General features: G+C 41.7%; 1 protein-coding gene across 3 annotated transcripts in view; it reads right to left on the reverse strand.

Moving 5' to 3' along the window:
* SCG5 (secretogranin V) overlaps positions 1–15259 on the reverse strand; it is a 61876-nt gene that overhangs the window by 12781 nt on the left and 33836 nt on the right. For 2 of the 3 annotated variants that reach the window (XM_062205574.1, XM_062205575.1), the window contains exons 3-4: positions 8013–8162; positions 2895–3007 (exon numbers count right to left, since the gene is read on the reverse strand). In XM_062205574.1, coding sequence (XP_062061558.1) covers positions 2895–3007; positions 8013–8162 — 263 coding nt within the window. The remainder of the gene's footprint in view (positions 1–2894; positions 3008–8012; positions 8163–15259) is intronic. The other variant, XM_062205576.1, reaches the window with a different exon arrangement.

The following is a 15259-nucleotide window of genomic DNA, read 5'->3' on the forward strand; positions in this document are numbered from 1 at the left end:
CACTTGCGCTTCGGGATTGGGCAACAGTGGTGCCTAATCCTACCAAGGTGTTATCTCCTTCCTGGAGGGGCCATGAAGGAGGCCAGTCTTGTTTGGAGATAATACTAACATCTGCGCCCATAACTAACAGCTCCTTGATTGCCTTTCCTTTTGATAATAAGAGTCCATAGTGGGCGCTCGCCAAGAGTCCTAGTGAGGGCTGCAAAATGCTTTCCTTGATTACCTCTAGTATCCTTTACAAGGCTTATTATTAGCAGCTGAGCGATGGGCTGCAATGGCAACAGCTGCACTATCCCCTTAGATTGGAACGTTACTTTGAGCTGTGAGCAAGGCAACTGAATAAGCCCCGTTATAACCACTAACCCCTTTAATGAATTTGTAGGCCTTCCTATAGTAATGCCTAAACCGTGGATATCATCCATGGGCTCCCGAGGTTCCACATCTATTGCCTGGATTCCCATTTGAGGTGTTAAACGCTTGCCGGTCCTTTTGAGACGGTCCTACTCCTCCCATGGTTTGTCCTTCCACCCACATTGAGTTTTCGGACCCCTGGGTGTGGGGGCCCGCCACTTTTTGGAATGTACTATTCTGGCCACTTGATCTGGTGGGCGATAGGAGCGAATTGCCTGCCTTATCTTGCTTGGAATAGCACTCATTTGCCCAATGGTTGCCTTTACCGCATCGAGGACACAGTCCTGGTTGGCGTCCCGATTGTCTGTTCTGTACATTCCCTTTTCACGTGACCTTTTCCACACTTAAAACATTTTCGTCCTAGCCCGTTCCTTGGAATGGCCTTCCATGCCCTTCGAGCTAGTTCACTTACTTGCATCAAAACCTCATTAGGGCAACCAGCCTGAGCCTGTTCGTCATTAAAAGCTCCTTTCTCATTTAGCATATCCTCGTTTCAGGCTGGCTGACCATTCCTAGCTTTATCATGGGCCTGAGCCCTCGCGAGCTCTCTGTAAGCCATGGACCAGAGGAGGAAGTCTCCCCCACCAAGCACTGCCTTAGCTAGGTTCCTCCAGTCCTCTGGGGCTAGTCCATCGGTGCCTAGGTTATCTAGGACCGCTTTAGTAAAGTTAGCATGTGGTCCATATAGTTGTACTGATTGTTATAATTCCTTCAACAGTTTATGGTCCAGGGGGGTCCATCCCCGGTTGCCCTGCGCGTCCACTATCACAGGGAAAGCCCGATTTATGTGGGGATATTCTTCCCACTTAGGGGGAGTGCCTCATCCTGCCAATTTTTCTCAAGGAGGTTCTAGGGAGAAGCCCCCACCTTTTGTCTCTCTCATAATAGGGGGGTGCAGAAGGAAGGGGTCTCTCATCCTATCTCTGTCCCGACCCATGTTGGTCCTCTGTCTCCGTCCTCTTTGTCTCCGTCTAGGCTCCCAGATTGAGATTCTCTCTGCGTTTCCTCTAGTAAATCAGCCCCTTCATCTAAGAGGGCTGCTGTTTCCTCCGAGTCATTACGGAGAGCTTGGTCGATCAGTTGCCATAGCCTAAGGACTTCAGGCGATTGCTCTGCTGCCCTCAGTTGTCTTCCGACCCCACGCCATTGTTCCTGTTCTAACTCACCGCTTTACAGCGGCCGCTTTCACGGCCATCCCCGCTACTTTTTTAAAAGACAACTTGGTTGTCGAGGAATTCCTTTTTTCCCGGTACCAACCCCAGACTTTACCGCCTAGACTCCCGTGTTTTCCACACGTTCTAATTTTTTTCCCGGTACCAACCCTAGACTTTACCGCCTAGATTCCCATGTTTTCCACACGTTCTAATTTTTTCCCGGTACCAACCCTAGACTTTACCGCCTAGATTCCCATGTTTTCCACACGTTCTAATTTTTTCCCGGTACCAACCCTAGACTTTACCGCCTAGACCCATGTTTTCCACACGTTCTAATTTTTTCCCGGTACCAACCCTAGACTTTACCGCCTAGATTCCCGTGTTTTCCACACGTTCTAATTTTTTCCGCGGTACCAACCCTAGACTTTACCGCCTAGATTCCCATGTTTTCCACACGTTCTAATTTTTTCCCGGTACCAACCCTAGACTTTACCGCCTAGATTCCCATGTTTTCCACACGTTCTAATTTTTTCCCGGTACCAACCCTAGACTTTACCGCCTAGATTCCCATGTTTTCCACACGTTCTAATTTTTTCCCGGTACCAACCCTAGACTTTACCGCCTAGATTCCCATGTTTTCCACACGTTCTAATTTTTTCCGCGGTACCAACCCTAGACTTTACCGCCTAGATTCCCATGTTTTCCACACGTTCTAATTTTTTCCGCGGTACCAACCCTAGACTTTACCGCCTAGATTCCCCTGTTTTCCACACGTTCTAATTTTTTCTTTCCTGCTTCCAGTGACCGGTCCGACTACCTGAGTCACGGCACCATTTGTCGGACCCTCGCCAGCAAGGGTCCAACACAGTCACGACACGGTCACTGTTCATCGGTTCTCAAGGAACTTTTACTTGTGGGGGTAAAAAGAAAGTAGGGAGAGGAGAAAAGAAGAGGAGGAGCCGCGGCGGCCCGCCCAGATCCCAATGTCCCTTTATGCTGATATCGTCCAATCAGATGAAAGGGCGTGTATAGCCTCAGGTCGAAAGTTCATCTGTTTCACCTGGTTCTTCCTAGTTTATGCAGAGTCCATTCTGTTTCATCTGTTTCACCTGGTTGTTTTCGTAGGACTTATGGTCAACTGATTGCAAACCATGTAGATGAGGTTCCCACAGGTGGCCAGCCTGCGGTTCCCCACACTCTCAACCAGAAATTTCTGGAAAATCATCTTCTAAACATTTTTTTCTCTCCTCCTACCCATACAGCTCATCTCTGCATCAGTATCTTCAGAGTACCAAATACAAATGTACTAGCAACTGAGATTAGACTTACCCATTTGCCCAAACCTGGGTAGTCATGTTCCGGATCAAAAAGGTGCTGGTGCAACTGGAATTCTCGACTGAACTCTGCTGTGTCAGGGGTGTTTTCTAGACATCCATCTTCTACTGCAAACAGCCAAAAGTTTTTGAGGAATGGCCAACACATTTACCATTATTCTCAGAGTTAATTTATCAAAAGCAACTACATATCCAAAAGTTAGAATCCATTTACATCAGCCACTCTAAGTCACTTTCCCTCTGGGATCCAGACTCCATGGTGGATGTGACTATTCATCCCTAATTCCCACTCCCATGGAAGACACTTATTGGCTGTGCACCAAACGCACTTCCCTTTCCTCTCTAGCACACTACTGGGCTAATTTTGAAGCCTTGCTTTGCAATCAGGTGGAGTCATATGCTTGAATTTGGGCCAATAGAATGTGGGTAGAAATGATGGTATTCCACTTCCAGCTCTGGCCCATAAACATCTCACATATCATGCTCCAGTCCTTCCCCCTGCCCCATTTGCTGATCTGTGTGCTACATGTTGCCATCCAAGGCAACTGTGAATGTCAAGTTTAAAGGTGGTAGTCAGGATGCCGAAGCTTCCACCTTCACCACACTCTTGCCTACCTCTGGCAGGCTATGACATGAGTGAGAAATATATTTCTGTTGTCTTAGGCCACCAAAAATGTTCCATCTGTTACAACGGCAAGGATTTCCTTAACATGTTTTTCTGCTCCACAGGACTCATTCTGTTTTCTCCTGGGTGAGCTCCTTAGAAAGTACTCCTACTTCTTGGATAAAGTACATTATGTAACAACAATCAACACATGGTACTTGATGTTGAGTGTTATAATGGTAATAGCTTGAGCTTTGGAGTCAGACACACTAGAACTCAAGGACCAAAATCCCAGCTCATGGGGCTAGCATTGTGACTCAGCGGGTTGAGCCTGCAGTGCCACTGCCTGCAATGCCTGCATCCTATATGAATACGGGTTCCAGTCTCGGCTGCTCCACTTCCTAGCCAGCTCCCTGTTAATGCACCTGAGAAAGCAGCAGAGGGTGGTCCAAGTATTTGGGTCCCTGTCACCCTGATGGGAGATCAGGATGCAGTTTCAGGCTCCAGGCTTCAGGTTGGCCCCGCCCCTGCAGTTGCAGCTATTTGGAGAGTGAACCAGTGGATATATGATCTCTCCCTCTCTCTGTCTCCTCATTCTCTCTCTCTGTTACTCTGCCTTTCAAATAAATAAATAAATAAATCCTAAAAAAAACTAAAAATAACCAGGTCAGATCCCAACTCATAAGACATTGATGGGTTTAGTTTCTTGGGAAAGTTAACTTATCCTCTCTAAATTTACTCATTAATCTGTGAGATGTAAATAATCTTACTTAAAAGGTTTGCTGTGAGGAATAGAAATTGTGAGAAGATAAAAATAAAAGATAAGTTTATTTTGGTGCAGAATTTTTTATAATTTCACACACAGTTAAAAAAAAAAAGAAAAAAATTAAAAAAAAAAAGAAATTTGGTTCACTCTCCAAATGCCTACAATAGCCAGGATTAGGCCAGGCTGAAGGTGGTAACTAGGAGCTCAATTCAAGTCTCCCATGTCTGTGGTAGAAAAAAGCCAATTACTTTAGCTATCACCACTGCTTCCAAGGGTCTTCATTAGCAGTAAGTCATAGTCATGGGTTAGAGCTGGAAACTGAACCCACACGCTCTAATGGGGACGTGGGTGTCTTAACTGGTGACATAAACACTAAGCCAGGGGCCGGCACTGTGGCGCAGTGGGTTAAATCCCTGGCCTGCAGTGCCGGCATCCCATATGGGTGCCAGTTCTAGTCCCGGTTGCTCCACTTCCGATCCAGCTCTCTGCTATGGCCTGAGAAAGCAGTGGAAGATGGCCCAAGTCTTTGGGCCCTTGAACCCATGTGGGAGACCTGGAAGAAGCTCCTGACTTCTGCCTTTGGATCGGTGCAGCTCCAGCTGTTACAGCCATCTGGGAAGTAAACCAGTGGATGGAAGACCTCTCTCTCTCTGTCTCTATATCTCTCTGTAATTCTTTCAAATAAAATAAATCTTTAAAAAAAAAACCCACTAAGCCAAATGCATATGCCCATAGTTTTCTCATAATACACATTTCCAAACATTTTTGAAGATCCCTCATGTGCATGCATTTCAAATTTTTTTGCATCAAAATAAATTTATCTTTAAATCCTATTTTCATGGACTTTTTCAAGTACCTTTGTAGAAAGCACCTGGCACATAATAGGATCTTAAATATGTTTTAGTTCTCTTCCTATCATCTCCCTTTAAATGGCAGTTTATATGATGTCTGCTCTTTGAAATGAAGCATGTCTTCCATTTAAACCAGAGAAAGAAAGTTACTCTTCATGTTGCTTTTGTCTACGTTCTATCATTACTAGGCAAATGTTCTAAAAATGAAGCTTTTTTTCCCCATCTCTAATGTACTTTATGACAGTAAAAAAAAAAAAAAAGGGTGGAAATGGGAAGGGAATTTTGTGCAGGACTGGGAACAGAAAGAGGGTCCTTTATCAAAGAGATAATGAGGCATCAAGGTCAATATGGTGTTGGGGTCTATTTACAATTAGCCAGTTTGTCTAACTCTTGGGACCACGCTGAAACCTTCCAGCAGCTTTAAGCATACTATCTCTCAGCTCTTAGTGGCATAAAGCTAATGTGGAAGTCAGCATTTGGACAAATTCCTTTGCACCACTAATGCAGTGCCCCATTTCTCACCGAGCTGTTCACTTTTCACCAAAGCAAGAAAATTCAGGCAGTCTTCAAATGGTGGCTTTACAATCTTTCACAACTGTTTCCCCAGTACCTCTGAGTGGACCCAAACTGAGATGGAGAGAAAGAGCCCTGCTGGAAGAACTGAAGGTTATCTCAAGACCTAAAAATGTGCCCTAGAATCCAAAGCCTTTTCCCTGAGACTGGGAGATGGCTTTTTGGGTACTGCTGCTCCATCCAGGATGAGTGGGCCATGATTCAGAGATGAACATGGCATGGGAGGAGGAAGTCAATGTTTTATTCGTGGGTTGCTCAACTGTGCTGGGCTGTGTCATGCATAATTTGAGGCTGTTCCCAAGAAACTTCTCACAAATAAGGCTAAACTTGGCAAGTGATTTCCTTCTTAGAATACAAATTGTGGTAGAGCAAAGAATGAGGACCATGTTCACTTAACGGAAGAATAGCAAAGGAAATGGCAGATAATCTGGGATGAAATGTCTGGAGATGAGGTTGCATCCGACTCCATCAGCCCACCTTGATTGCTCTCCTCTCAAAGCTCCAAAGTGCACAAAACTAGGGATGGATTACATGGGTCTGCTGTATTCTTTTTTCTTTTCCTCAGGACAACTTAGAACAACACTGCATGTTTCCTTAAGGCTTTGTCTTCTTTTTACAAACGAAGAGACTGAGCCCATGAAAGTGAAGTTTAGCATACTGTAGCGAAGGCCAGAATTCAGACCTCTTAACTCAAATGTTGGGCCTCTTTCCACTCTCCTACAATAGTGGGTCTCAGACTTCAGAGTGCACCAGATGCATGTGAAGGCCTGATTACCACACGCTGGCCAGGCTCGACCTCCAGACTTCTGGATTCATTGGGTCAGCGGTTGGGCCTCAGAATTTGCCTTTCTAACAAGTGTCCAGATGCTGCTAATGCTGCTGGTGGTGGGGTCACACTTGAACTTCAGCACTGTACTCTACCTAATCAATCAAACAGACCTCCAGAGAGACTGCTGCTTTCCAAACTCTGAGCTGATCTTTCTTCTTCAGCTTCCAAACCCTACAAGCAAATAAAAGGTGGCTGAAGTGATGGAAGCCAGGTGGTGACTCAGATTTTCCTGCCATCCTGGGCCAACAGCCCCATACTGGCTTGGTCAGATTCAGCTACTTTGGTTGTTCTCAAGATGGAAGATCTGTACCCCATGGAAAACAGAGGCCTCACTCTAAATGGAACAAAGAGTAACTTCTTTTAGAGAGTGTCTTTCAGAGAGAGGCTACCTTGTGTTCAAGAAAAGCCAAGGGGGACCATTACTGTCATAATTTTCAGAGTAAGGCAATATGTCACGGTGTTGTCGTACACAGTCTTGAAGCTGAATAATCTTGGGAAAGTTATATTCCAAGCTTCATATTTAATATAAAATATTATAATAAATGCCAACTATTATTATTGCCATTAGGCTTAGGGAAAAGGAACACCCTGGTGCTAGAAGTCAGCACAAGCCCAAGGAGCAAGGTGCACTAGCTACTACTGACAAAGCCAGTTGTGATCAGGATGACAATGAGTGAGTCTTAACTCTGTGCTGGGTGCTGAATGCTTTATATGGATAATTTCATATAATTCCCACCATGACCCCCATTTTGTAAATGAGGAAACTGAGATGCAAAGTGTTTATTTGTTCAAGGTCACATAAGTTTCCCTTGAACTTGAACTCATGTAGTCTGAGTTTTGAGCCTCTGTCCTGGTTACCTTTAAGGTAAATTGCTCAATGGTCAATATAAGTGCAACCCCCTCACGATACCTTTGGCATAGAAGGTAGGAAAGTAGAAGGGATACATGAGTTACATGAGTAACACGGGAAAGTTTCAACCTTCTTCCTTAACCAAATTCTTACTTTCCTGAGCCCCTCTCTATGCTAGCCCCTGGTTTCCAAATAAACAGGATTTCAGGATAGATGCTAACTGGGTGTTGGTCTGGGACATAGTTGATGTGCTGATTATTAAGAGAATGGAAATAAATAGGAATGAATTATCTAAAAAAGTAACCAGTTCCAAAGATGCTAAAATCAAGCAGAGATTGTATCATCAAAGGGCAAACAAATTTCTCTCTTCTCATGAAAAGCATAGCAAGTGCAGAAAAGAGCATCAACTCCTAAAGAAAGAGAGATGGAAGGTAAAGCCTTGGTGAGGGAATCATAAGTGTCTCTGAACGTCAGAACTCACACAAGCGTTCTAGAAGAAATTGCCCTGCTCCTTCTACTTACAAATGGGCCTTCCAGATATAAATACCAGTGCTGGAAATATTTGTAGCTAGTGTTTGAATTTCTGATTTTTTTCTCAATGCCTCTACTTTCTGTGAGAACCCAAGGGCATGTCCATTACCTGTTTTTCCAACGGGACAGGGATTGGGAGGGTCTGGGTAGCCCTGATCATCACTAAAGTCCTTAGGAATGTTGTCACCAGTCAACTCTGCCACGATGTTGGGGATGTTGCCAAAAGGACCCAAGTGTTGCAGACCTTCATGAGCTCCACCTGCAGGGAAATGAGAAATAGTTCACTGCAGTGCAGTTTCATTCATTTTAATTGATATTTATCCAGGCATAGCATAGAGGCAAGGCACTGTGTTCTACACTGCAGGGAGAGAAACAATAAATGAAATAGCTCCTTCTCTCTGCTTTAGAAATGTAGTAGCAGACACAAACACGCACTATAAATACATCATTTCCACACAAGGAAAACTGTATACTTGCTGTAATAAGAGAGTTAACTCAACATTATGAGAGCATGGAAAAGGAAGAGTTTCATCTCTTCTTGAAGGAGTTGGAATTTGAGTGGCACCGACACATATGGGTAAGGTTGTAAAAGCTAAGCATGAGGCATGGGACAGTGTTAGGGGCTAGAAAGGGAAGCCATTGCCTCCCATGAATATTAGGCTGAAAGTACATTACAAAAAAAAAAAAAGTGTATAAGAACAAATAGTCATGATCATCATGCCATTCTAGCTCAACCCCTTTAAAATTTGGTGTATTTACCCTTTTCTTCTCTGTTTATTTTTATACATTAATGTTCATTCATTTCTCATTTAATATTAAAGCATGGGCATCTTTCCATTTGTCTGCATTGTCTCAATTCCCATAATCATAAATGGCTATGAAGTTTTTTATCCAATGATTGAACCAAGACATAATAGCCATTCCTCTCTTATGAGACAGTGTTTCCCAATTTACTTTAGGCATTTAATATTTTCCATACTTGGGATTAGTTTTCCTCAGTCTAGATTCCCAGAAGTGAAATGACTGGGTCAAGGCTGTAAACATTTTCATGGCTCTTGATACTGCAATACCAAATTGTTTTCCATAAGGAAGGTGCTGATTCACGAAATGCCACCAGCATAAAGAAAAGTGAGAACATTGTTTTTACAACATCCTCACCAGCACTGGGTTTTACAAAAGTAAATTTCATGTTTTTTCCCCAATATAAGTTTAGAAAAATACAGCCAGACAATAATTTAGAGAAATTACAAACATTTCGCCACGTATTTACTGGCTAGTTTTAATTTTGTGTGTGTGTGTGTGTGTGAATTCCCTGTTTTTGCTCTTAGAATTATAATTTTCTCCTATAAGTTTATATGAACATTTTACATAATAAAGATATCAGGCCTTTGACTAACATTTTAAGCAAATATATTTTCCCATGTCATCTGACTTTCAATTTTGGTTATTACTATACTATTTTGCCAACATAATTTTTTAATATTTTCATAGTTAGATTTGTTGTTTTTAATTCTCTTTTGTGATTCTATTTCATCTTTCTAAGTTTACAAAGTCATTGTACCTTCAGTAGTAATATCTGGATATTTCTTTTAGTTTTCCTGTTTTATAAGTTAACTCTTAAATCCATATGCTATTTATTCTAGGGTATTTAAAATAGTTAATCAATTATACCATCAATATTGGTTAAATAATCCCATTGTTTCCCACTTACTTCATGCCTTAAATAAATATTAAGGTGCTTTATACTTACCAAAACCTGCTGAGCACCAAGACACAACTGTGGATATAAACAATTTTGATTGCTTAACTTGCTTTACTTTATATACAAAGGCACGTCAACTTCGGCACTTTCTTTTTTGTAGCCTTAACATCCTGTAAGGTTTGGGAAGTTTTCTTTTCCAGCACCAGAGCAGAGCATTTCTTAGAATCATTTCAGATTTATCAATTCTACCGGGGCACAGGAGCCCCTCATTCATGGTTCCCGTTAATGCACAAACAACCTGAATATAGTCTGACATAAGAAAAGCCAATTCAAAATCAAAAGAAGCTTTGGTGGACATGAAATTAGAGCCAAATCCAGCAAAAATAACTGCATTTCCAATTCCATGAGAAGAATGGTCTTGCCAATAAGCCAGACAAATTAAACCCAGGAGGATGAGGCTCCCTTCTCTCTGGATGAGCACTTGCACTTGCATTTGTGTTCTTGGCTGAACCAAGCTCGTTTTGATTGACACTTTTTTTTCCTTTGGGAATGTTAATACTTCCAGTAGTACCATGACTAGATCCCTGTGTCCTAGGAATCACATTGACTCTTTGAAGTCACTTTGTGTCACTTTCCATTAGTGATGTTTGATTAAAGTTTAACAATATTATCTCTTTTAATTCTTCCAACACCCAAATACACATATCACTAGTTTCTGGTTTTTTTTACATTTAAATTTGTTATTCTATTGCTTTGATGACAGTGGGTAGCCTGCAAATTTTCTATATATTGGACTATCATATCATTATTTTGTAAATTTTTTCATGTGAGTATTTAAAATAAGGTACTCTATATGAGCCACAAATGTCTAAGTATAGCTAATTATTCAAAATTTTAGATTATATTCTTTTTAGTCTTTATTCATATTTTATCTCTTTAATCTATTAATCTTATGACTATATATTTTATCTATTACTCCCAGTGAGTCTCTTATCAGTCTCTTATTTCTTACTGTTTTCATGTTATCATTTTGATGGTACACTAGTTGACATATCCAGGAATATAAATCCTTCATTTTAATTGTGTCAGTAATTTGCTGCTAAATAAAAACTGACAAATCATATCCTAATTCCTATTTCATCTGTTAGTTTGACATTCTTTTTCCATTGATATGTGTTTGATTGGTAAATCCTTGATCATCCTTTTATTTTTAAACTTCCTATGTATCTTTCTGGTGTTTGTCTAATTCATACTGTGTTAGCTACTTTCAGAGATATTCTGGGGATAAATATTTATTATTCCACACTAACTCAAAAGCTGCAAAAGTTAAACATACATAACAGAGCACGTGGTATTGATATATTTGAAGCTTTGTATAATCTTGGCACTGCAGTCACCACTGTGCTTGCTATAGGGCATGCTCTCTGGTGTGTCAAGACATGTCTCAACTTTTGAAAGCACCCTAGCATTAAGTGCCAGGAATTATCCAACTTGGCTCAAGGGAGAATGCATGTCTTAATGCTCCATTAGTAATTAATGAAGGAAGCAAACACAGTTTCCCTTATGGAAGGCCTGCCAAGGCTCTGTTTACCTCTGTGCACCAGTGCCACTAAAATGAATGCAGCACTTGTTAGGAAGCAACAGATGTTTAGAAGCAACAGATACATTAGAACACAGGCTCTTTTAATCCCACATTTAATGACATCAAATCAAGAAACACTCACTGAGGTAGGACCTGTGGGAGATGGGAAGAAGTAAAAAATGCTATCCTTGGCACTCCAGGAGCTGCGATTTTATAGGCAGCTAAATATGCATTTAGAAAACAATTTTACGATTTTATAGTTACATATACAACCAAATGCCAGTTATCTGTTTCATTATAATGTTTATATTATTTCAATCTCTTGTGCCTGAAGCCAAGCCAATCACAATGTTATGATGCCATGATATTATTTAGTCCATTCATCCCAGTCTTCTTAACCATCTTACATTAACTGCACAAACAACTGAACATATATTTGAAAATTATTATTCAATTTTTAAAATATTTATTGAGCACAATCTGTATCGTATGTCAAGACCTGAACTAGTACGAGAGGATCAATGATGAACCAGACAAATGTGGACCCTGTTTACAGCCCAAAAGGATTCAAAAACAAAAGAAACGTCTTACAAAGAAGCCATTCCTAATGCACTTGCAACGTAACTGGCATACTACAGATGTCACAGTGATGAAAAAGAAGTATCTAGCCCAGACCTAGGTCATGGAAGGCCTCCTACAGGAGGAATCACACCTAGGGTTATGTTAGGTGCGATAGAAAGCATAAATGTGAAAGACATGGTTCCTGGGGTTGTGGTGCAGTAGTTTAAGCCACCATTTGTAATGCTGACATGCCATACTGGATTGTCAGTTGGAGTCCACCTGTTCATCTTCCAAACCAGCTCCCTACTAATGCACCTGGAAAGGCAGCAGATGATGGGCCAAGCACCTGGGACCCTGCCACCCAGGTACAAGGCCAGGATGGAGTTCCTGGCTACTAGTTCTGGTCTGGCTCAGGCTTGGATATTGTGGACATTTGGGCAGTGAACCAGCAAATGAAATCTCTCCCCCCCGCCCCATTTTTCTTTCTCCTTCTGTCAGTCTACCTTCCAAATAAACAGGTAAATTTTAGAAAAAGCAACATGCTTGCTGTTCTCCAATCAGTTTTTTATTCTAGTTGATTACTGGAGAATAACACAATAAGCCAGCAGTTCGTAATAAGAAATATTCCCCCAAATAATTCACTGTGGTATAAGACAATAGGCCACTGTACAATGGTAGATTGGAGAGAAGTTCAGATCTTCTCTAAGCCTGAGATGCTCTCTCTCCTGACGCTCAGGAATGAAGTGAGAAGAATTGAGACAGAGTGGGTGTAACCTAAGTAGAAATAAGACTTCCAGCACTGTATGTGAAAGGCATGAGTCAACAGTCCATGAGGTTCCTAAACTTTAGAGGTCTGCTGATTTGAAAAGCAATGCCATTGTTAAAGACAGGACCTCTACTTATAGCTTTGAAGCATAATTCATTAATTCTATCCTGTGATAGTGATTTATTTGTTTCCACCACAACCACAGCTTGGTACAAATGTCTCTAGAATAAAAGGAAAATATTGCATTTTTCCAAGTGAGTTTTAGGCCCAGTTCTGTTTATATAATAAAATTGCTACCATGCAGCTGTTTATTTCAAAGCTTTAGATATCAAATCATTGATAGATTTTCTTTGTGTTGTCATAGCAATAAAGTTCCACTCGAGGCAGTGAGAAAGCAAAAGGGAACCTGAGTTTGTCTGATCTGGGTCAGAGCTCTTAAGTCTCCTTGGCCTGTCTGGAGCCCTCCATAAAAATATGCCCAGCACTTGACCACACCCTGGCTGTCTTCTGCATTCTTATCCCCTGCTTTGGGCCTGGATCCTCCCTCCCCTGCACGCTCCCATATTAGCTGGGTAGTTCAGCCAGGAGATTGGCCCTGTTTGCAGTGTCTCCGTGGCCTGGGCTATCTGATCAACCTCTGCTCCCCACTTTGCCACCCATGGATCTGTCGAGTCTTTAGCATAGAACCCAGCAATGCTCCTGAGGACCTCCAGTGGGGGTCCAGTACCTCCAATGCTTCCTCATCCAGAACGGCACTAATTGTGTCTGGTTAATCAAAAGTTCCTTTCAGTTTTGAATCCATTTTCTTGCCTTCCTAATTTTAATCAGCTGTTGTCATCTAGTAATGAAAATGTGATCAATTGAATACCTACTGAATACCTAAATTTTTACCAGGTTCAAATAGACATGAGCTTTTTGTTGTACTGGTTGAAGAGGGTTTTTTTAGCTGTCTAGTCCTCCAGTAAATCTCTGGTATCACATCTTATCTTGATGTCATTTGACTCCTAAAAGTAGTACATAAAAAACAAAATCTGAGTTAACTGAGGTTCCCAATTACTATAACAATTACTGAAGGATATGGTTTTCCATATAGCATCAAAATGACTGAAATATCCTCTGTAAGTTCAACATTTATTTAAGCACTGTAAAGGAAAATATTCACTATGAAGTTAGATGAACACTTTATTATTTTTTAAATTTTCATTTATTTTTATTTTCCTTGAAGGGCAGAGAGAGACAAAGATTTTCCAAATGTCTACAATAGCTAGGATTAGGTCAGGTCAAAGCCAGGAGCCCAGAACTCCATTTGGGCCTCCCATATGGGTGGTAGGGACCCAAGCACTTGAGCCATCATTTCTACCTCCTAGGATACACATTAGCAGGAAGCCAGATGGGAAGTGGAGGAGCCAGGACTCAAATCAGGCACTCCAATACAGGATATGGGTGTCCCAAGCTAGGACAAAACTACTGCACCAAATAGCAGCACTCTTAAGTAAATATTTGAAAGGGTAGCTTGGGAATATGACTTCGCACTTCATGTTAAATGGGACTATTATTGGGAACATCAATGGCTATATAGAATTATCACAGTACGCTCTTGGGGTATTAAAGAGTATGTAGCAAAGTGTTCAGTGGTTTCAGCTGCTATGGACTTTGTTCTTTCTCTCTTCCTTCCTTATAAGCTATTAATCTTAGTCATCCCAAATCTTTCTCATGTTGATATACTATGTAAACAAATCAAATGAATGTAGGCCAAGTTCCTATGATTTCCTTCTTCTAATTTGCTTTGCCATAAACACATGTGGGGATCTTGTTAAAATGCAAATTCTAATTCATCAGGTGAATGGTTGGACTCAGGTTCTGCAGTTCTAACAAATTCCCAGGTGATGTTGATGCTGCTGGTCCATGACCTACACTTCCAGTGGCCAGGGGCTAAGAAATGAGAGAGCTAGGCTTACAAGAACTATGTAGAATACATTCACTCTGAGCAAGCCTATTGAGCCTGCTTTCTGGAATTTGCACTATCCAGTGTGGCTACTGAGAGCTTTTTAAAAGATGAAGCTGGGGCTGGTGCTGTGGTGTAGCGGGTAAAGCCACCACCTGCAGTGCCAGCATTCTATATGGGCATCCATTCAAGTCCTGGCTGCTCTACTTCCAATCCAGCTCTCTTCTATGTCCTGGGAAAGCAGTAGAAGATGGTCCAAGTATTTAGGCCCCTGTGCCTGTGTGGGAGACCTAGAAGAAGCTCCAGGCTCTTGGCTTCATATTGGCCCAGCTATGGCCATTGTGGTCAACTGGGGAGTGAACCAGCAGATGAATGGAAAACCTCTCTTTCTCTCTCTTAATAAACTACTGCTTTTCAGAAGTATGTTCGAATTTCAAGATTCTTCTTTCTCACCAGAAATTAAGGCTTTTATATCTCTTTAGGGGGTTACTACACAGGGTGAATTCTGAGGATGGACATGGACAGAAATGACCCAATTCTTTTTATTTCTTCGTTTGAGCCCCCTTGACTTACTCAGGCTACAGGAAGCAGAAACATGGATAGTAGACTAAGACTGTCAGTCCCACCCTTATGCTGGCCAGTCTTTCCAGGTTTCGCCCCTGTCATCGAGAGCTAATTTGCTTGTCTTTCTCCTTGGCGGTGGTGGGTGCAGTTATGTGTGGCGAAACTGTCTGAGTGCTGCGCTAGGAAGGAATCTAATGAGCGTAGAAGTGATGGCACTTTTGTGAAAGTATCTGTTT

The sequence above is a fragment of the Lepus europaeus genome, chromosome 11, assembly GCF_033115175.1.
Source record: "Lepus europaeus isolate LE1 chromosome 11, mLepTim1.pri, whole genome shotgun sequence".
Classification (NCBI taxonomy): Eukaryota; Metazoa; Chordata; class Mammalia; order Lagomorpha; family Leporidae; genus Lepus; species Lepus europaeus.